Raw genomic sequence first — 23,283 nt, forward strand, 5'->3', positions numbered from 1 at the left:
CTAAGTAGGGAGTGATTAGGAAGTCTTCCGGAAAGAAGGCACCTCATGCAAATGAGAAAGATATACAGTTCCTTGGGAGGAAGTTTCCCCTGCTCACAATATATGGTCCAGGTTTGATGTTCATTCCTGTTGCCCCCTTTTGTCTCTCATTGGTCAACCCCTGTGATCTTCCACTTGTGAATAAACTGGAGGGAGGTAGGGGAGATGATGAGGGAGTACAAACATGGTAGAAAGAGTACTGTTTTCCTACTTACTCTCTCCTTTCATGTCCACCTGGATTAATTTTTTTAATTAATAAAGCATTCCCCGTGGTGAAGGGGAGCTATGTAATATGACTTATTGTGCTGTTAGAGTGGGAAACATTAGGGATTTGGACTCTTACCTACCTGAATTCCATCCCCACTCTTTCCTGGGCATAACTGACATGACATTCTCAGTCAATGACAGCCGTCTCTGATTTTTCACTTTGAGCTTAAAGGACCCTGACAGTGTTAAATATATGAGGCTGTCCCTATCCTGTGGTTGGAAATCTTCCAGTGGACTTAGAAATGCAGACTCTTCTGGCCAAGGAAGAAGGGAGCCCACAGATTTTACAGATTTTCTTCCCCCATCTCGAGGTAGTGGTTGAGAACACAGGTTGCTATGTATGCAGCGCGTTGAAAGGAACAGGGACTCTTGAGATTAAAACTCAGTGAAGATAACCTCCACCCTCCTTTTCCAACCAATTGTAAATGTTCCTTTCTTTGGGTAACTTCTTTTCTATTCTCCCCCTCCTTTCTCTTCACCTCCTTGTTCTACTTCCCTTCTCCCCCTTTCCCCCCTTTTTCCTTCCCCCCTTCCCTCTCTTTCCTTTCTCCTCCATGTCTTCTGGGAACTCGTGGCAGATGTAGCAGCAACAGCAGCAGCACTTCAGAACTGGATGATGAGCCTCCCTGCCTGGAGGAGATTGACTATGGTACCGACAGCAGCTCGGACCAGGAAGGGAGCTTCTCCGAGCTGGACCGGCAGATCCAGGAATGCGCTTTCCACAGGGATGAAGGAGAGGAAGAAGAGGAGGGACCAGGGCAGGGAAGAAAAGCCATCCCATAACCCTGAGGTTTATAGCAAGTTCTGTGCCTCTAACCATCGGATTAGCTGCCATGTTGTTGCTTTACCATCACACACACACAATGTTGGCACAGAAAGCCAGCCCATGCGAGGTCAGCATCCCTACATCCAGATTTTCTTCTAGTTTCATTATGCATAGAGAGTGGCTACTTCTTTTTTTTTTAAATTAATTAATTAGTTTTATTTTTGGCTGTGTTGGGTCTTCACTGCTGCGTGCGGGCTCTCTCAAGTTGCAGTGAGCGGGGGCTACTCTTTGTTGCAGTGCGTGGGCTTCTCACTGCGGTGGCTTCTCTTGTTGCGGAGCACAGGCTTTAGGCATGCGGGCTCAGTAGTGGTGGCTCGCAGGCTCAAGAGTGCAGGCTCAGTCAGTAGTTGTGGCGTGTGGGCTTAGTTGTTCCGTGGCATGTGGGATCTTCCCAGACCAGGGCTTGAACCCGTGTCTCCTGCATTGGCAGGAGGATTCTTAACCACTGCACCACTAGGGAAGTCCCCAGAGTGGCTACTTCTTCATTACCGCATTTTACATATATAGATAGGTGGCTATATGCATGCTGTCATTATGAGAGAATGGGAGATACTCAAGATGACTGTGGATCCTCTGAAGACCGTTCCGAGCTCTTCTCCATTCCTGTGCTTGAAACTGGAGTGGACTGGAAGTAGTAGGAGTTGGACTTGCTTTGTGTCTTCTCAGCCAGAATTCTAAGTGGTGGTTTAAGTCGTTCTCTATATGAGGGTTATCACTTCCTGTTGTCTCCCTCTTATAGCATCTGAGCCTCTCAGCCCAAACCATGAGCCCCACTGAGACTCTGAGGGTGTTGGCAGGGTCTTCCCTTGCTGGGTGATTGAACATAAAAGGCTGTACAACCAAGTAATCATCCTTGGTCTGTTGGAACAGCATACATTTTGCAGATATAGAATCTGCAGAAGATCCCCTTGTAAGGGAAGGGGGACAGTAGTGAATAAGACATGGCCACTGGTCTTTACAAATTTGAAAATCTATGAAATTCATAATCTTGGGAGGCAGCAATTCATTCATTTCAGACTCAGATAGATGTGGCTCATGTCCCGGATCTGGCTTTCACTTATTATGAGAACGGAGGAAAGTAATTAAATCTCTCTAAACCACAGTTCAGTGGAGATGAGCATATCTATATCATAGAGTTATTATGAAGATGAAACGAGATAACATGTAAAAGTATACAGTTTGGCACACTGAAGACAATAATAATGGCTTATTTTTTTCCATAACGCAGGCAGAACGTTCTATGGAGTTATTCTCACAGTTAACATTCTATGGAGTCACATGGTTGAGTCACTCTCTCTTCCTAGAGGGGATCAGGGCAGGAGGTTCTAGGGGGCTGGCATAGCTTAAACCAAGTGAAAATGGAGCAAGGCCCTTCAACAGACAGATGGAAACAGTTTGAAAGTGTGAAGGATGATATGTACAGGGCCCAGGCAGAAAGGATGAGAAGAAGCATGGAAGGCAGATTAGAATGGAAGATAAAATGGAGATAATATGTTAAAGCAAATGTATGTTGGTCCAGATGCCACATGTATTTAGTTAGAATTAGGTTTGGCTATGAGAGATGGAAAATCCAAAACAGCAGTAGCCTTTGTAAGTTAGAAGTCTGTTTATCTTTCATGTGGAATTCCAGATATAGGCAGACCAGAGCAGGTATCACGAGTGCCTGATGTCAGGTACTCAGCTTCAGCGGCTTTCTAGCCACCCCCCACCCCCATGTGTTACTTCTACTCTTGCTCTAAGAGAGCTGCTGAAGCATCAGGCTTTGCATCTGCATCCCAGTCAGCAGTAAGAAGGACAGAAATAGAAGATCATGTTCTCCATATTTCCAAAACAATGCGTACTGCTTCTGCTTAATCCCACCATCCAGAAAGTGGTCCTATGAACACAGGTAGCTGCAAGGGAGGATGGAAAATGTAGTCTTTATTTCAGGTAGGCAAGGCTAAAGATTTGACATTTTAATCTTAAGGGAAAAGAAAATAATGCATATTGAGGTTCAAAAACATGCCAAAGAGACTTTTCCTGATGTACCTACCACCACCAAGAGATCTTGGAAACAGAATAATTTCAGAGAAAACTCAGCAGAAAGAGTTTAGCCTCAGAAAAAAATGTTTTGCCATAATTTAGCCCCAAGGCATACAAGAAAGTTATATGTGCTGTGATTTGGGAAGTTGACATTATTACTATTGTTGTTGTTATTATTGTTATTATTATTGATAGTCCTTATTTTTCAACTCCTTTTCAAATTGCTTTGCTATCACTCAGAAATCACAATTCATTCTTTGTATTAAGGCATTCAGATTTCTGTAACATAATAAGAGTTTTGAGGGAAATAACAAAGACACTGAATTCAAATCCAGGCTGAAAGCATCTCTTAACTTCTCCCATATTCAATATTTCCATTCTTAAATAGAGGATGGCATAATGCTTCTGTGGGTTTTTTTTTTTTCATTGTCTTGAGGCTCAAGAAGATAATATTGTTGAAAACGTAAATGATGAGAAGAATGGAAATAATACTAACTCATCATCAATTTTCATTTGAGCTCAAAATTGCTTATTTACCATGTTTCTGAGAATGTGACCAGGGCAGGTAAATATCTGTGCGATGTGCTCAGGAAAAGCCAGAAACGTGGACTATTTATTGATTTGTCTATGTAACAAATATATATTAAGTACCTGCTATGTGTCATGCTCTTTACTAAGCTCTAAAGCTGCAGAGAAAAAAGACTCACTGTGTCCTGAAGTTGCTCAAATTTCAGTGGGAGAGATGAACAATAAACATTTTATTTTAACACAGTGGCACACGGCTTTATGGAGCTGTGCAGAGGATGATACAGAATCACCTCAGCTAATGGAGGCAGTGATGGTGGGAAAAGTCTACCAAAAGAAAATGATAACTTAGGTGATTTTGGAAGGATATGTAAGTTTCCTGGTTAAAAAGAAGAGGACAGACCTGCTAAGAAGTGGGAAGAGTTTATGCAAAGACCCCGGGGTAGGGTGATAGCTTGAAATAAAATGTTCAGTGTGAACTGATTTAAAACATGTGCTTTTATGTGGGGAAAGGAGGAGCGTGACAGAAGATGAAATTGACAAGATAGACATCCATCAGATCAACAACACTTGTCATGTGTTGATGAAAGGTTGAACTTTATTCTGAATGTGCTGGGAGGAGACAAAGATATTCAGCAGAGGCATAGCCAGGACTGAGGTCGGCATGTATGCATCAGTCCTGCTGCACCACACGTTTATGACTGATTGATTGGCACCCTTGCTATGCTGGTTGTTCAGTGGTCTGAGAAGTACACTGGGTATAAAATTATCATATTTGAAGAGCAGCAGGTTTGGGATGAGGTGAGAGATAAGGAGTGTAGTTGAATACTGGGGTCTATGAGATGTCCAGTTGGAAAGGACTCCTAGAATCCAGAGGTATATCAGGAAAGGAAGTAGAAGATGAGCTCCACCCAGCAAGCTTGGGGACCTGGGTGGAAGTCTTGAGCCACTGAGCCCGGGCACCAGCCAACTGTGAAGGAGTTTGCTTGGAGGGAACAGAAGAGTTGGGGGGAGCAGACTTTCCTCTCTTCCTGCTAGGACAGAAGGCCATTCTGTGTCACACCTCACCGATCTTCAGTCTCGGGGTGGGAAGGCTCATCACAAGTCACCTAAAGATAGTCACAGGAGCAGTTCTTCCAGCCCGGACAGACATGTCTCTTGCTGGCCAAACCACTATGGTCAATTTTCCTGCAAAACGTTCTGCCCAACTCCGAGCCAAATGTTAATACTCAAGAATTCCAGGGAGTTGTAAGCTCTAATGGGAAGCAGTTGTGCTTCAAAATGTGCAAAGGAAGTGCATCTAGAGAGGTGATGTGGGGTCCAGGCCACGTGCACGGCTGTCCTGCGCCAGCTGTTGTCCAGTGCTCTGCATAGCAGGGCTAGAGCAGGGGGCCATTTTCACACCCAGGATAATCATCATGGGTAGAGAAGCACAAGGCTTCTCGTGATCCCCTAAGGACCATGCTTCCATGATCCTTTAAGGATGGAATCTGCTGTCTCTCCATGACACTTCCCTATGCTAGGGACTCTTTGGATCCTTTATAGATTCAAATCCTGCCCATCTGCAGTCTCTACAGTTTGCCATGGGACATAACCTCATTTTATCTCATCATACTGGTGAGTGTGGATGAACACGCACAAAAATACACGCACACACACACCACTTCTTGAGCCACACATCTACCTAAGTGCCCTTTTTGATTTTTCGAACCTGTTGACACTTTCCGTCTGTCTCTGATAAGCTTCTCCCATTATCTCATTTGGGGGTGTCAAGACCCAATTCAGATATCACTTTTCTTATGTAAAACCTTTCCTAGTTACCCCATTAAGTTAAAGTTATATAATTTCTTTTCTGTGCCCCAATGCACCTTTTATACATTCCTTTTATAGCATGCTTATGCTTGCCATTTACAACTTTATTTATGTGTTTTTTACAGCTCCAACCCCACTAGCCAATGAATAGAGAACTCTAAGATGCATGGAGCTGCCTATTATCTTTCTATGTCTCCCCTCACCTGACACATTAAAGTTTCTCAAAAATGTATCTTCCACCTAGCCTCAAAACTGGACATCCAACGTCTCAATGAAATTCCATATATTTCCCTTAAATTCCTCCATTTTCCATCTCATATCAGAGCTTGTGTTATAGGAAGGGAAACTGGTTTCATTAAAATGGCATCTAGCACAAGTATAGCCTAGCCTCGGAAGACTGTTTCCCATGTGAGGCAAGCTTCTTAAGGAGCAGGGTGGCCTTGTCCTTGTTTAGACTGTGCAAGTATTTAGATAGAGAAGTGAGAATAGAGGAACAGAATCCCTGAGAGTCTATGCCTTCAGTGTTCACCAAGGTGCTGTGGACACAGGCTCACTTTGTTGAGAACTGACACGTGACTCCATGTGCATTGTGCCACCTTGGCTGCCTGGGTGCTTCTTTCAGTACCACCCATTGGCTCCACTTGCCTCTGGGTTTCCAGGAAAAGGATTCAGAGCCACAAAGAACAATTGAGCATACCTGATCCTTGAGTTACAAGCTCGCATTGAGCCTTGCCAACATAAGTAAGGTCACGTTACACCCCAGGGGAGGAGTTCTCACCCACGGTTTCCATTGTCCGGCCTGAGCAACTGACCTGTAGAGTCAATTTCACATTCCAAGGGGAGCCTCTGCCCTCTGCAAAGAAAAGGAGCTTCCATGAAGTGTCTGACACGAGTCATCCTTGTTAGGGACTCAGGACAGAGACCTGCGTGGTGGACCTGAACATTTGCATCCTCATCAGAGTGATGGACTCATCTGGCCCTCCCCTGCCCCCTAAAGGCTCTAGTCTTGGAAAGACACACGACAGTGTAGCCTGGGTACTAACCGTGCGAGCTTTTTTAGACAAAGATAATTCATGAGGTCCGGAGTCTGCTGCTGTCTCCCCAACAGATGTCCTCTTCTGTTTGTGTTGTAATTTGGTTCCATGTGTGCTGCATACCCAACTGATTCTTGATAAAAAGTGCTGTTTAGAAAAAAGGAACTGCTAAAAGGAAATGTTTAGGTAAAAATGGATTATATTACAGCCTTTCTGTGCCTAATAATAAAAAAGATTCAACTGTATACAACTTAAGATTATCTGTTACATGCATTTCAACACAATAGAAGTGAAATTGAGCTTGATTCACACACACACACACACACACGCACACGCACACGCACGCACACAATGTAGGTCCAGGGCTTTCAGAAAGAAAACAGAGTGAGGAACGATTTGTCATCAGGGACATGTTTCTAAAGGCAAGGGGTAGCTAGGTGATGATTTAACGCTGTGCTGTCACACAGAAATGGAAGTGAAGGCCTTTGGGGTAGAATGTGAGAACCTCTCTCATCGGCATATGACATAGACTGGCCTTCTCGCATGTGTGTATTTTGAGCCTGTTCAGGTCATGAAGAAAAATGGATCCAGTTCTCTTTGGAAGAGAATGCATATTTGGGAGAAAATTACCAATTTAATCACACTCACCTCTTACGACAAGTAGCTAAACAGAGCAGAGCAATGAACTATTAAAATGCATGGAGTATACTGGTTATTCTGACTAGGAGCTTTTATTGATCTTTTATATAGTCTTTTGTAGGGCCTTATAGGGTGAAAATGATTTCTTAAGAGCAGGCATGTATCATGACCATTCCCTTGACAAAATAATAATTTTTAAGCACAATTCTTTGGCGCAGTTCAGTTGAGGTGTCTGAGTGTGGCCTTGGTCTTTGGAGGTCAGGGCAAGAAGTAACACTGAGATCCATTCTGGAATGGTTGTGGGGCAGAGTGAGGAAGCAAAGAGGCCCACAGCCCTGTCCTCGAGGGTGTGGGTGTTAAATGAATGGATGATCGTGGATAGAATAATATTGACCAGGCCCCACCCCCATTTCATTCTGAAGAGGAAGTTATTTTAGGAGGCATCAGGGGAGGAAAAGCCTGCCCGTGTTCCTACTCTGTTCATAGTCACTCATTGAACTTCTCACGACCACTCTGGGTAATAAATGGGCATTACTAATGCCATTTCCAAGAAGAAGTTTGGCCCTATAAAAAGGGACACTTTTAGTGAGTGATGGAACTGGGGTCTACTCCCCGAGAAGTCTGACTTCCCAACCCATGCTCCTTTTTACTTCCTTAGAAGGGATGGCCAGTAATAGTACACAACAACCAACAGTTGCCACTAACATGGGCTGAATATGAATTCTTGCCACATACAGTACTCTGAGTCCATTGCATTTGTTATCATGTCTAAGCCTCACAATCCAAACCTACAAGGTAGGCCCTCTTCTTATGTTCATTCCATAGCTGAGGATGCTGAGGCCAAAAGAAGATCAGAATTTGCCTAAGATTACACAGCTAGTAAGTAGCAAGATGGTGAATTTGACCCAGGCAGTCTGACAGCTGAGCCTGCACCACAAGGAAAAGTGCCTCTTCAAAGACTCTTCAGGGCCTTTCAGAGGCAAGGAGCAATTCTCTCTCTCTAGGAAGATGTATTATTGTTATTTTTGTTGGTTTCAATATTTGAGTCAAATATAAACAACTCATGCTGGACATCCCTGTATAATATCCCCTTTAACTTCAAACTGCACAAGTTCCATGTCAGAGCCTCATGATCTCCTCCCAGAGAAGTCTTTACCTCCCAGTTTCCTAAACTGGATCATCTCGATGAGAATCAGTTTCTGTGTGTGCCTGATGCACGGCTCGATGTCTGACTGAGGCAGTCACTTAATGCTTCGCTCCGTGGGTGAATTCACCAGTCTTGTCAAGCCTACTCTTAGCTTTGCTTAGAATCTGCTGCTCTTTCTTCTTGGTCCATTTCTCACCTGGATTTCAGCAATGGTCTCCTCACGACTGTCCTCATCGTTGGAGGCTCTGCCTCCTCTCCAGCCCTTTATTCTCACGTAGACATAACATTTGGAATGAAAATCTATTTCTGCTGCGTACAACCTTTCACTGGCCTCCTATTGTCCGAAGGATAAAATGCTAATGGAACTTGGCACTTGAGCCCTTCACGATCCAGCCACTGGCTCACTGTCCAGTCTCCTCTCTTAACACAAGCCCATGCTCAGGTCCTAAAAAATCACTTCCGGTTTCCAGAAAGCACTTTATTCTCTCTGCTTCCACCTATGTGTGTTCATTCACTGTGTGCTTAAATGTATTCTCCTCCAAGTAGTCTTACATGATCTGATTCTGAGTTCCCATAGTGCCTTGTAGGAACCCTATCATAGCTTTTGTTGCAAGGTTTTGCCTGTGGAGTTTTCTGTTCCCCCCACCAGACTAGAGATTCCTGGAGGACAGGGATTATTTTGTTCACTGCTGTATCCTGAGGGCCTAGCACCCTGCCCAAGATACGGTGGACCTTCATTAAATACGCGTTGAATGATCAAGTTCTTCATTTCCATTCCAAACGTCTCCCAAGAATGACCTCCTACCCGTTGTCTCAGTAACCTATTAAAAATGGATAGCAGAGCTGCAGGAAAGTAGGGCACACATGTGTCCAGCAAACTCAGAGCAGCATCGAGGAAGCATCCGGGAAAAATCTCCCTCAGCCCCTGGTCCGCGGGGCCTCTTGCTCTGTAATTTTCCAGAAGCAGCTTCCTTTTTTCCTCCAATGGCCTGTAGAGGTCAGAAAAGGGCCTTGGTTTCCAATCGTGGACTGTCCTCTGCCTCAATTAGCATTCACCCCGGGTATCTATAATTAAGCAAACCTAGGCGCTGCACATAGGAGCGGAAATGCATTGAGTTTAATAAAACAGAGTGTAAGGCAACTTTAGATTGACTCCAGCCTTGTTTATTCTTGCACACTTGTAATTCTGTTTCGGTATATTCCCAGTCAAAGAGACCATTGTCCCGGGAACTGAAGCGTGTCCCTTCTTTCCTACCGCAGCCCGTCCGATGAGGCAAGCAGTACCAGCTTACTGCTCCCGGCTCATGGCAAAAAAATACATATATATTTTTGTATTTCTTAAAGCAAAACAATAACAAACTGGAGAGTGTGTGAGTACCATGAGAGGATCTCCCACTGATGTTCTAGCTTTTTGGTATTATTCATGAATGTAAGTGCGTTCCGAGTCCAGAAAAAAATATATATATAAATATAAAATAAAAATGGAGAAGGCACTCTGATCACTACTAGCATTTAGGAACCACAGATTTTGTCCCATAAATTGTTCCCTAGTGCATAAGAAAGAGCATGAGACTGAAAAGAGTCCATGGTTTGGGGTCCAACTCTGTCACTTTCATGGAGGACTTTGGGGCTGATCCTTTAGTTCTCTGGGTCTCTGTTTCTCCACTGGAGAGTGAGGGGCTGGGCCAGGTGAAATCTAAGGTCATGTCTATCTCTAATATTCATTGCCACAGTGCCAGCTGACCCGTGGGGAATGCAGCAGCCCCTGCGCTGGCCAGGAGGGTGAAGAGGCAGCGTGACGTGGCTCACACTAGGACTGTGTCCCCAGAGGGCCCGAGGCCAGGCTTGCACAATGATCTTTTCAGAGCCCAGAATGATGCAGTTGATACCCTGCCAATGCCCGGCAGAGTAAAAGCTTCCGAAATCGGGCTAAAAATAAATAATGAAACAAAGTGACAACATAAAGAGGAAGACCTAGAAGTGGTGGGGGATGAATTGAGTCAGCAAACTTGGGGGCGGCATGGGGAGGAATCTAATTTGTTCTCTTCTGCAAGGATGGGCCTGCTAGAGGCTCCAGAGGTGAAAGTGCTCTTGAGAATGGGGGTGTGATGCCACCTGGGAGAGGATACAGGCCATGGAGCAGAGGTGTGACTCCTTCCTCAGGCTCATTTCCTCTCGGCTGCACAATTGATCCGCCCACTCGTCCCTGACTCTTTGTTGGCTGTTCAAAGAGCGAGCTCTTTAACAGTGCCCCTCCTGTCCCTGGACCTCTGCTTGGGCCAGGGCCAGCTGCCCTCATCGACCTTGTCTCTCAGCCTTTGGGGGCCTGCTTCCTCTCTGCACACACTCGGTATTTCAATCAAAGTGGCTTTCCTGTCTGGTGATTCAGGGCGAGATGTGTGCAGGAGGGTTAGGTAGGGAAAGGGTACTACTAGTTATTAAGTACATTTCACGTTCCAGCCATGGGGATAGGTGCATTCATGCAACGTACAAGGAGACAGGGAGGGGTCTCAGAATAACTACAGGGTAAGTCAGCATGTGAAAATCACCTCTGCACACTTTACTTCTAGTTCTCACACATGCTAAGGGTAAAGATCCAGATCAGAGGGAACTTTTATCGAAAAAAGGTGCCTTGATGAATTGAGGGGATATGCAAATGTGAACATTGTCAGGGTGAGGGACGAAGAGCTGTCCTTCTGTACCTAGATACTAATGGAAGTTTAGGGCTTGTGCACTGGCAGAAAAGAAGAGGGAGGGAGAGAACTCCCCAACATGGCCAGAAGCCCAAATCCATGGAGAAAAGAAGGCTCGTGAGAAATCTTGACTCATAAAAAAAGTGATGTCTAGTGTTCGATTTTAATCCATTTCCTGTTCTGTGAGGTCTAATTTTACTCCATCCCTATGCCCTCAAATCTTTAGTAAAAGATGACCATCCCAAACAGCAATATTTTGAGTAAATGGAAGATGAGATTGTTCATTTTGGATAAAAAGACTATGGGTAGAGGTTGTCCAGGAGAATTCAGTGGAAGCAGGAAATCTACAAAATTTGCTTCTAGGGCAAATTACAGTTCCCACACTCCAGCTTGGAATCTTCAGCCATTTTATTTGTCTATGAAAATGGTGATGATAATAGTGATCATAAGAAAAACCAAGTTATCATGGTCCCTTACCATGCACCATTTCTTAGGCTGAGTGTAACACGACATCCCTGTTAGGTAAGTCACTATCGTTATCCCTATTTTGTAGATGAAGACACAAAGTCCCAGCGAGTGTGTACAAAGTAAGTACCTAGGACAGAGGTCAAGTTAGGGTGTGAGTTGAGTGTTCCCTTCCCTCCCATGTTCCCCGCGGTATAAAATCACCATAAAGGAAGTGATGCTCCTTGGCAGTGTGGTGTCCTTCTTCTTTTATCATCTTGAGGCAAGCTTGTCTTCATGCTTTCTTCCTCAAATTCAATTAGGAGTGTATCTGTCATTTTCAGCATCTTATTTTCAAACTTCATGCAGACATTCTTTCCCCATGTACCTATTAACCTTAATTTTTCTCTGCCTCCCTTCCATATTTCTAGATGATAATGCGGTGTGACCTTCTGAAGGAATCTCCCAATGGGTTGATGGTGGTGGGTGGTGACGTGTATGTGGAATATATGAAGCACATTCTAATGTTGAGAGCAGTGTTTTTAAAGGCAAAGAACATGAATTTCAAACAGAGGTTAAGTGAACATCAAAGATGAATATGGTCCCATCCAAACAAAATTAGGTTGGGTTTGGGTTTAGCAGGGTTTTCCTTAAGGTGTCTGCTGTGGTCAGGAGATGATTATTCAGGTCTCTATCATACTTATGAGGGTTCTGAACAATGTAAGGTGTTCCCAGTGGCTATATTTTTGTAAGAGCTCTATTTTTCAAGCCTTCTGGAATAAGGGTGTTGGGGTTCATTGTGAGCTTACATTCCAAGATCTCTGCGCACCATATAACCATTACCTCATTTCAAGTGATACTCAATTTACTTTATTAGGCCAGAATCTCTGATCTCCAAACCTTGAACTATCTCTGCACCAACCCAGCCCTTCACTTAACTTCTACTTACCAATGCCCTGAGGGAGTCAGCCACCTCAGCAAAGAGACTCAGCAAAGAGCAACAGGAGAAACTGTCCTTGCCCTCTTACCTTGCCCACCTCTGTTGGAAGTGGATTTCCATGTCTTTTGGTGTAAGCCAATGATATTCCACAAAGAAAGTTTACTTGAGACTTCTGCTCTTCTTCTGAATGTTTTTGTTTTTGTTGGTTGGCTGGTTGTTTTTTTTCTCATCTGAAGTGACTATATGATGATAGGACCAGAGACACTTAGGCAAGGAAAATCATGACCCTGAAAGTTTAAGTCAACACTCAAATCCCAGGATGGTCAGTTACTGGCTGCCCAACCCCTGTTGCCACATACACACACACACACACACACACACACACACACACACACACACACACAAGCACACTATACTTCCTAAGGAAAAACTATTATATGGATCATGAACAAGATGGAGACTTCAAGGACACTAATTTGGTGACCCTTGCAGAGAGTAGAGTTTTTGTGCTAAGAGAAAGAAGTTTATAAATAGAGGTAATCGAGGTGACTTCTCTCACAGTGTTTTATAATTGATGTCACAATATCTTTTGCCAGAATGGTGTAACAGGGATGTCTCCAGCTCACTGGAGACCTCACTGCCAGAAGTCCCAGTGGGATCAGAGTGGGACAAAGGTAAAGCAGATAGGGGCTGCCTCACCCACTCTGCTATGGGCTTCAGGAGTAAAGGGCAACCTCATGGGTGATGTCAATAACTGCACCTTAGTTTTATGTTGCTGCAAAATAAATGGCCACAAATTTAGAAGTGTAAATCAACATCCGTTTATTACCTCACAATTCTCTAGGTCAGAAGTACAGGAGAACTGTACTGGGTTCTCTACTCAAGGTGCCTCAAAGCTGAAAACCCAAGGGTCAGCCAGGCTGGGGTCTTCTCTGGAGGCTCAGGAAAAGAATCTGCTTCCAAACGTGGTCGAGTGGTTGGTCGAACTCATTTCCTGTGGTTGTATGACTGAGATCCCTATTTGCTTGCTGACTGTCAGCTGGGGTTATTCTAGGCTCAGCTGCCTTCATGCCTTGGCGTGTGGCACCTCAAAACCAGTAACAGTGTGTTGAACCCCATTCATGCATTGACTCTCTGATGTTTTCTTCTGCAACCAGCTGGAGGAAGCTCTATGCTTTTAAAAAACTTCTGTGATTAAAATAGACCCACCCTGATCATCTCCCTCTTGTCTTATGACATAGAATAATCACAGAAGTGAAATCTCATCATATTCACAGGTTGCACCCATGATTAAAGTGGGAGAGAATTATATAAGGGTGGATTCATTGGGCTTCATTTTTATAAGGCTGTTTACTACAAAAAGTACTAATAACAAATATTTTATGACACTTTCCCTGTGCCAGGAACAGTCTAAGCATCTACCCACATTAACTCACTGGATTTTCACAATAACCTTGTGAGGTAGTTACCTTCATTGTGCTCATTTTACATTTGAGGAAACTAAGGCATGGAGTGTTGATGTAGTATACATGGCTAGTACACTATATACAGCATCGCAATGGTTGAGCTGAGATTTGAACCTAAGCAGTATGGCTCCAGGTTTGTGACAGCTTTCTTAACCACAACTCTATAGACCTATCTAAAAATGTGTTCTCTTAGACATAGTTTTTTCCTTCTTCCATCCAAGTTGTGGTACGAACATGGGATCTGGAGTTGTTTAGTGGGACGGGATAGGATACAGGTGGAAGGTAGCACAGCATGGTTTAGACTGCCCATGACCTAGTCTTCAGTGAAGGTTTACATGTAATGTGCTCTTCCGTGCTCTCCATCTTGTAGTCAACATCTTAGCCAGTTACAAAGAGCAACTATCTTCTGAGACTGCTCCCTTCCCATGCATCCTTCAAGAGCAGTGGATCTAGCAATGTCTGCTAAGGGGTTTGAGGTACAGTGAAATCTTTGTGAAATAGACTTACACTCTCATGTCCCTGGGGCTCTTTTTTCCACCTGAATTGAAGGTTTTGCTGTGCAAATGCTCAGGTCTATATGGAAAAGTAACTTAACAAACCCATGCTTACTCAATATGGGCTTCTTGGAAAGCATCTATGCTCAGTCGCAAGGGGGAACTGAGGTAATATTATACGTTTTCAATCTTCCACTGATTGAGTTACATTATTTTGGCTTAGATAGGAGATGAGATAAATCCTTAAAGACACAATAATTAGTTTATAATTAGAAATTAGTAAAGACAGAGGTTAATAATTATGAAATAAAGTTGATTTTAAGAATAGTATTTTATTTTTGAATGCCTTAATATCATACGTAGTAGTATTAACATTGGAAATGCACCAATAAAATCACAGTGAAAGAGTATGGTTCATATAACAAAAGACATTACAAGAAAACAAAACCAAGAAATTAAAAAAAGAAAAACAGAAAGCAGAAGACTGACAACATTTAATAATTGTAGTTATAAATGTAAATGATATAAATTATACCACGAAGTGACACAGAATATCAGCTATGATCAAAAAGGGAATCTAAAACTATTTTTTATTCATTATACAAAACTAAATAAAAAGATTCATAATGAAACAATCTAGAGTGGAAAAGAGGTAATGAGTAAAGATTTCTAGGGAGCCATTACCAACGAGAAGAATTATAAATGCAAAAGCTGAAGTTTGGAATAAACAGTTGAGATGGGGGACTGGTTTAGGGAATTACGAGAAATATTAATGAGTTTATTATCAGAGCCGTGATAGAAGGCCTGGATGAAAAGGAGGAGACTTTCCAATCTCTGACTGGGGAAATTTAACCAAAGTACGTGAAAAGTAAAAAGACAGAAAACACTAAAGGATTCCTACCCAGAGCACTGCAGCAGGAAGGAGCCACAGGCTTCAGGCCTGAGGGGTGATGAACAAAGTAATATGCCCATATCTTATCTCTTGCCCCTTGTTTCCCTCTTTTACACGGTAACTTTGAAAACATGATAAATAGGTAGAAGGGCTAACTTAGATCTGTTGAATTATGTGGGTTTAGGACAGATTAAAATAAATTGGAATGCCAGTCTCCTTCAGTTGTCCGTATGATGCATTAGCTTGACATTCAAAGCCCTCTTAGCCCACCCCGGCCTGCCTTTCTAGGCTTATCTTCAAATACACATGGCCCCAGAGCCAGCTTTTCAGCCAAAGTGGGCTAGCCACCATCTCCTAAATTTATCCTGCATGTTATCACCTGCTCACCTTGTCTTGCTCTTCCTCCCTCCCTTCAAGGCCTAGTTCAAATTGCCCCTGATCTGAATATCTTCTCCTATAACTCCTGCTCTCTCTGTTCCTCCATCTATGACCCTTAAAGCATTTATTATGCAATTAGCCATATCCTTTCACGCTCTGCTGATTGGCCATTTATCTCTTTTATCACGGTGTGACGCTTCACATGTGTCTGTCATTTCTCCGCAAGTACATTATTTGATTCTTGAGAGCCAGGCCACATCTTTTTATCATATCATTCATCATTTAGCACCCTCTGATTTCAATTTATTTATCGATATTATCTCGTGAAATGCTCACTATAAAACTTAAGGTTAAATATCACTTCCCTCATTGTACAGACTAGATCACTGAGGCTTAGAGAAGTTCAAAAACCTACCCTGTGTCATGCAGCTAATAAGTGGCAGAACCAAAATTTGAAATCATGTGAGTTGGAGAAAAACCCTCTGCTTTCCCCAATAGGACCATGATATCATTATACCTAGCTGGAGCTATCACTCCAGATGATGCCTCACAATAAGATACTCATAACATTTACACATACAAAAGAGATTTTCCATAAGTATATTTTAGATATTGTAGGTGATTTGCATGCAATTTGTATGTTTGTAGCAGGGGTATAGAATTCCCAGATTAAATCTAATGCCTAGACAGAATGTCTATTCACAGGTACATGCACGCACACCTATGCACACACATACAAAGATGTTTGCACCATGATAGATTAGCTGGTAAGTGCTGCACACAGGTCTGCCTGGAAGGACATTGCTTTCCCAATGGCACAATGAATGGCCTTCATTGGCAAGGACATGGAAAACTTTTAATCCCATTTAAGTTAGAAAGGGGTATAATCTTAGCAGGATGCTTCAAGCCTCAATTTTATTGCAAGGGTGCCCAGAGCTTATTGATTAGGTTTATGGCTAGCATATTACTTTAAAGTAGAGACCTGTTCATTGTGATATTAGCTTTGAAGAGCTCCTCTGTTAAAAAGCCCTGTGTCAACACTCATCTGTTTTCATGTCCCCAGAAAATCTAATGAATGGAAAGGATGCTCAGCAGGCTGGTCATATTTTCAGGTTCCTGGTTTGTTCCCTGTTTAGGAGAGAGAGACATAATATCTCTGAAACCTATTAGTGTTCAGAAGTGGGAAGAAGCATGGCAAGTAGAGAGAGCTGTGGAAGGGAAGAGACCAGAGCCTGATTGTTCAGAGGTTCTCTGGATACTTGACTTCACCTCTTGACATCAGATATTCGCCATGTGCATAATGAGAAAATCATAACATTTCCCTCTTTGTAGATCTCACACTCCAGCCACATAAAAGTCACCTGGATGGCTGGTTGAAATACAGAGTGCTGAGCTCTAATTCTGGAGATTCTGATTCAGTTGGTATACCATGGGGTAAAATAATTTGCATTTCTAACAAGTTCCCGGGTGATACTTATACTGCTGGTCCCGGGAACACATTTTGAGAACCACTGTCCTAGCAGACATGGTGTGTGATCATAGAACACACCAGGTAGTCAAAGGAACATCAGGTCCCTTCAAGAAAATGTATTATAATGCTAATAGTTACGAAACTTTTCCTAACACCAAACCTAAATATTTTCTCTACGCCAGTGCCAATATTCTCTCACTTATCCCAGAGCATGTAGAGAACTTTGCTATATTATACGTACATTGATGCTATCTCATGCCTTGTTCTTAAGAAGGCTAAGTTGCTGTCCACCAAATAGGTGCTGATGGCTTGCAGTCATTTATGGGATCTTTTCTTCTTTTCTTGAGAGAAGAGTCGGAAGACAGGGAAGAATAGAAGAACTCTAACCATACAAGGGAAGGAAAACACTAATATCTGCTTCTTCTCTCCTCTTTTCCTTCTATTTCTCTTTTCCTCTACTTTCCCTGTACCTTCACTTTCCCCTCATGCTTCTCTTCTGTTAGTTTGTCCCCTTTCACTTTCTCTAGGTATGTGAGTCTTCCTCTATCCTCCTCTTTCTCCTACAGAAGTTAGTGTGAATGAGTTCATCACGGTCTGGCCTGCCAGCTTCCATCTCCACGACTTTATTTCCTCTTGCTTTATCCTCAGTATATAAATCATTTTCTGAACAAAATGAATACCACTAGTTCTGAACCTAGAAACTTGTCCAAACTTTGAAACTTTCAGGCCAAGCAAGGTGTTTGATGGTTATAATGACCTTTTCTGAGCAGCTTAGTATACCTGCCATGTACACAACCTCTTTCCAGGAGTCTCCATATGTGTAGATTGCTATATTTGTGCCCAGTGACATCATGACCCTGAATACAATGGATTTGACTCCTGACCCAAAAGGAGCCTGTTCATAGGCCTTCCTTAGACTCATGAAATGTGACCTGGTGTGAAAGCTCTATCCAACACCAACAAGAGTACCCTCTGCTGGATGGTCATTTTCCAAGTCAATCAGATTTTTCTTTGTTGAAGAGTTTGAGACACATGCAGGATCATCATACAAAAGCAGTGCTAACAATAGAAGTTGAGGTAAAGAATTGCCAAGACACCAAAGCAATAGTCTGAAGGATAGTATGCCACGGGGCAACTACTAAAATTTCTTTGCATCATCACTTTTTGAACTATTGCCAAGGCCTGAACAACACTTCTGTCTCTAGGAAGCCTGGTTGTGTATCTTTATAGCAAATTGTTTGAGATAAGCTAAGAATCTGTGTTCCTTGTGCCTCAAAGAAGCTTAATTTACAAACAATAGGAAAAGTTATTTTAGAGTAAGATCTAGGCAGAAGGCTATAATAAATAGATGAGCAGTCAATAATAGAATCCAGGGTTGATAATCATGATCGGTAGCAGTCATTGAAAAAAAATATTTCAAAGTCTCAGTGTACTAGAAAATTAAATCATTGTTATTTGTCTGCCAATGATAGGACTCTAGGACAATTGCTCCTCTTAAAGCCACTGATGGAAAGCCAAACCTAATTGTGTATTACACGACCTTGACATCATTAGACCAAAGGTGAGCACCTACTTCAAAAGAAGCAGATTCCTGTACATATATATATATATATATATATATATATATAAAATTTTATGTACCTCATTCTATGTAATTATAGCTCATGAAAGAAAAAAAAATAAAAAATAAATCTTAAAAAAAATGACCTAGGCCAGTCAGATAGATCCCTGTACGGGCCATTTAAACTAAGAGTATTGAGGTAATGACTTAATTAATTACCTCAAGGAACTGCTGTTTTGAAAAGTCACAGGCAAAATTGAGGTCAGGAAGGATGGTACGCAAACTGAAGGTGTAAGGATGTTGAACCCCGTGTTGGCAGAATCTGTGATGCAGAAGAAAGAGAGATATAGAGCAGAGACATAGAGAGAACCAAAGGCAGAGAAAGCACACAGCACATGCAGGAGGATGAGAGAGGACCTGGTCCAAGAGCTGTCTCTCTTATAGAAAGATTTTCCTGGCCCAGTTGTAGTCCGTGTCAATCCTGACAGTAAATCTGGTTTTTCTTGAGACTCAGAGATATGAAGTCGCTTGCCTGAGATTATTCAGTGAACACAGAGGGGAGCAGGTATTTGAATCCAGGCTGGCTTGACCCATGGCTTTTGCTTTTTCCAGGACATGTTAGTGTGTTCTGGAGTCTTTACAAATGTGGAAGAAGGTATGAGTCTTAACGACCAGTGTGCTCCATTCTCTCAATCTTTTTCTTTTGTTTTCATGTACCATGATGTTGTGTGCTTGTGTGTGTGAATTACAGGCTCCTTTAGACAATTTATCTCTTTATCTCTTCTATCCCAACCTCTTCTAATCACAAAGTTTCTGACAATAAAATATTTCATTGGAATAAATGAACTTGGTAAAGTTTTCACTTATATTTTACACGTTTATTTTTATATTAGAAGTTAGTTGATGTTAATTTAAGCTTGGTTAATTTATGAGTTATTTACAATTTTTTTTCCAATGTCTACCATTTCCTCCTCCACATTTCACCGTTCACTTATATTCTTTATTATTACGTTTTCATTTACCACTACTCAGTCTTCGTACATCAGGTCTTGAACCATTTTTTTAATAAGAAAATATCTGATATAAATAGTAACAGTAGGGAAACATGGTCTAGCATTTTTTGAGTGGGAAAGACAAAATGTTGAGACACTCTTTCAAGATCTGCCCTTGGTGGCTCTGGACAAAAAGAATATCAACATCTTGGTCAAGGAAGGAGTTTTATACTACCTTTTCATAGGCTTCTGGACAATACAGAGAATGGGATGGTTGAGTGTCATAATCCTGGCAACTGATCACATCCTCAAATACCAACTCAGACGTCTGACTCCATCCATGAATTTCCACCACCTTTGCATGCATGTCCCCCATCTCAGGGAGAAGCATCTGCGAAACATCAATGCTCAGGAGTGAAGAGATTCCCAGGCTAAAAAGTCACAAAATTATATGAGAGCAGAGTCCAGAGGTTCCTTTCAGATAACTAGCTCAATACTCGAGAGCTTCTAAACTCCAAGAACTACTTGGTATTACCAATCAGCCTGGTGATCTTTGAAGGAATCCAGGTTTCCAGAGAGCCAGTATTCCGGCTTTAAATAAAACTGGCAAACTCCCAATAATAGCCATCTTTATGGTCATCAACATTCATCTCTGGTGTTCAACTGAAGCCCTATATATCATATTCATAGATACACAGAGCATTATCTCTGGACTCTGTAAACCAGGAGATGCCTCTGCCTTGAGATGACCTACATGCCTTTCCCCAATTTTATAAACAACCTTTAGCTAGGTAATACTTTGGTAAACAGATAGGCAAAGGTATGTGTGATTTGGCTGTCTTGAATCTGAATAATATATTATGCTGTACCCTTTCCACTTCTCTATCATGCTTGCAAGGAACTATACCATCAACCTTGTATTTGTCTTGCCTCAAAATCTAATAAAAAATCACAAATAAATGACAATAATATAATCAATGTTTCACTCCTTTCCATGCCACAGAATACACTGCAAACACTCTGGGATATGAATTAGGAGATGTCGTTTCTTGTTCCAGTTTAATTGCTGAGAGTGTGACTTTAGACAAGTAATTTAATCTCTGGAAAACCCTCTAGAGTGAAAATAAAAACCCTGTCTTGCCTTTCACTTAGGACGATGCTGAACAGATGAAATGATGCACATGGCAACATACTTAACACTATTATATAAGTAGAAGAGGTCAGCCTAGGAATGTAGGAGGAGAGTCAGGTTAGCTATTTAGCAGTGAAGAGGAGGAGACCCGCTGTACTGGGGCACTGTTGTAAGAGATTTGTTTATTTTATAATTGCCAAAAAGCAAGGAAGGGTTTCAAAATGTTTACTTAGAGGTAATCAGTTCAGTCTGACCCCTTTGTTTAATATATAGTTTCTCTTGTAGATAAATCTCTTCAAAAAATAAGCAATTATTTCAGTATAATTTTTGGCATCTTAGTGAAAAGAAGCACATTCACCTGCTATGACATCAAACTGGTGTTAGCTTTGCACTTCAGGATTTTGGAATCTAGGAAATAAAATGCTAACAACGGAATTACCCATGATAACTCAACAATTATTTTCATAGGCATCCGCATACAAAAGTGTAAAATTCTTTAATGGAAAAAAATACACCAACAAAATGACTAGCAGTGTTTTTTGATGTTGTTGTTTTGTTGTATTCTCTCCATGCTAACATGACTTTTTTTTTTTAACGTTTTACACATTTTAAAACTTTACGTTATGTGTGTGTGTGGTTTAGGGGGGAGGACTTTGGGGGGAAACACTTTGAATTCTACTGGGACATATTTTCCTGGAGTTATTTGCTTCTTAAAACAAGTCAGTACCATCATTTATAACCATAACCCTGAAGGCATCATAGTTGCCTAAATATATAAACGAAATGAAATGTGCAATTTGCAGAATCTTTAGCTGAGTACTTTAAAGTAAGGAATGGTTTGGGGAAAGACATACAAGTAAAAAGAATCATATCTGATGCTATCTAGGAATGTTTATTAAACGCCTATTTGTGGTTGTGTTTGGCATTCTAAAGGGCAAGATAAATGTAATTGTGGAATCATAGAATTATAAAGCTGGAAGGAATTTAAAATGAGTCTTATCTAGCTTGTATACTTTACTGATGGAGAAAGTGAGGTTAAAGAAGATGAGTCCTGAGGCCACTGAGCTAGCAAGAAATAGGACTCACACCCATGTTTCCCAAGACCTAGTTCAAAGCTCCTTCCAACACACTCGCCTTAAGAGCCCTTTTATATCCACTACTGCTAATGTATCATGTGAATTTCCCTAACATGCCTATAAACAGCCAAGCAATTTTCTAAACATGGTGTTACAGCAAGAACAGAACCAACAGTTAACTTTAGGCTCTGTTGACACAGTGGGTAGGAGATACTTGGCCATTACCAAATCATTTGATTAATGTCAACAGCAGTCCAGATCTTCCAGGTTCTGAAATGGATGGCTGTGTGAACAGGGAGCTAATTAGACAGTGTATAGGGCCCATGTGAAAAGGGTTTATGGAAAAGCGCCCCTTTCCTTCTTGCTGTGTAGATTTGCTTGAGAGTAGAGGCCAGAAAATTGTTAGGAAAGAGAATTCCTGAGAATAAATCAAATCACAAGTCTTTAGAGAAAAACAATCAATTAGGTCACATATAGTCCACCCATGTGGCAAGGGTAGGACTGCTTTTCAGGGGCTGGGCCTGAGTGTTGTGTTTTCTCCCCAAATTGCTTTGCAATGACATCAACCCTGCACACTCCCCATTCTTCTGTTCCACTGTTCACCATATAATGGCCCTTCATGAAGGTTTTGCTGAAGACAGAAATTAACCTTTTGGAGTCTAGTTACATGAATCCAGACTGATCTTCTTTCTGACAGGAAGATTTTTTTTAGCCAGTATTTAGGTGTGCTGGGCTTGACTAAGAGAGAATTCCTGGTGGAAACGAAATTGTTAGTCAGCTATGGTCTCCATGGTGATTTTTTTTAAGACCAAGTTTGAATCAGTCTTCTAAATATTGAGGCATAATTTGTGAATGCAATTGAATGAATAATAATAGAATTATCAACAATACAGCATTACCTTTAATTCTGGTATTTGAGACTTTCCACAGACTAGCTCATAACTGGTCTTCAAATTGGTCTCTGAGCATGACCTTAAGGGTCGCCTTTCCTCAATCATGCTGTTCTTGCCAGGCAGCTGTTTTTTTTTTTTTTTTCACTGCATCTGTATATCTATCTGGTTCCTTTAAAGAGCAGCTCTATTCCTCCCATTCCTGAGTTCTTTCCTTAATTCTGTTTCATTGTAATCCCACTTACTTTATGCAATTCATATAGCACAGGCTCCCTTACCCTAGGAACTGATACATTGGAAAGAACTCTGGTTTGAATATCAGGAGACCTCAGTTTTAACTGTCAAAGCAAATTCTATGGCCTGACTTAAATTTCTTGATCTAAAAATCCAGCAAGTTGGGCAAGATCATTTCCAATGTCCTTCGTCTGTAGATTCTATGATGAATCTCAGTCACAGAAACAATAATACAGTCATCAGACAGCACTGTTTTCCTGCTCTATCTTTTTAATAGAGTGTTTTTCATCATTATCTTTTCAAATTTGT

General features: G+C 41.7%; 1 protein-coding gene across 7 annotated transcripts in view; it reads left to right on the forward strand.

The window, feature by feature from the left end:
- AGBL1 (AGBL carboxypeptidase 1) overlaps positions 1 to 23,283 on the forward strand; it is a 958,763-nt gene that overhangs the window by 776,490 nt on the left and 158,990 nt on the right. For 4 of the 7 annotated variants that reach the window (XM_060156130.1, XM_060156145.1, XM_060156153.1 and 1 more), the window contains one exon: positions 885 to 9,457. The exons of 2 other annotated variants lie outside the window; for them this stretch is intronic. In XM_060156130.1, the coding sequence (XP_060012113.1) occupies positions 885 to 1,089 (205 nt within the window). In that variant the 3' untranslated portion in view covers positions 1,090 to 9,457. Of the gene's footprint in view, positions 1 to 884; positions 9,458 to 23,283 lie in introns of those variants that run through there. One more of the 7 variants, XR_009541841.1, reaches the window with a different exon arrangement.

Source organism: Lagenorhynchus albirostris, chromosome 1, assembly GCF_949774975.1.
Source record: "Lagenorhynchus albirostris chromosome 1, mLagAlb1.1, whole genome shotgun sequence".
NCBI lineage: Eukaryota > Metazoa > Chordata > Mammalia > Artiodactyla > Delphinidae > Lagenorhynchus > Lagenorhynchus albirostris.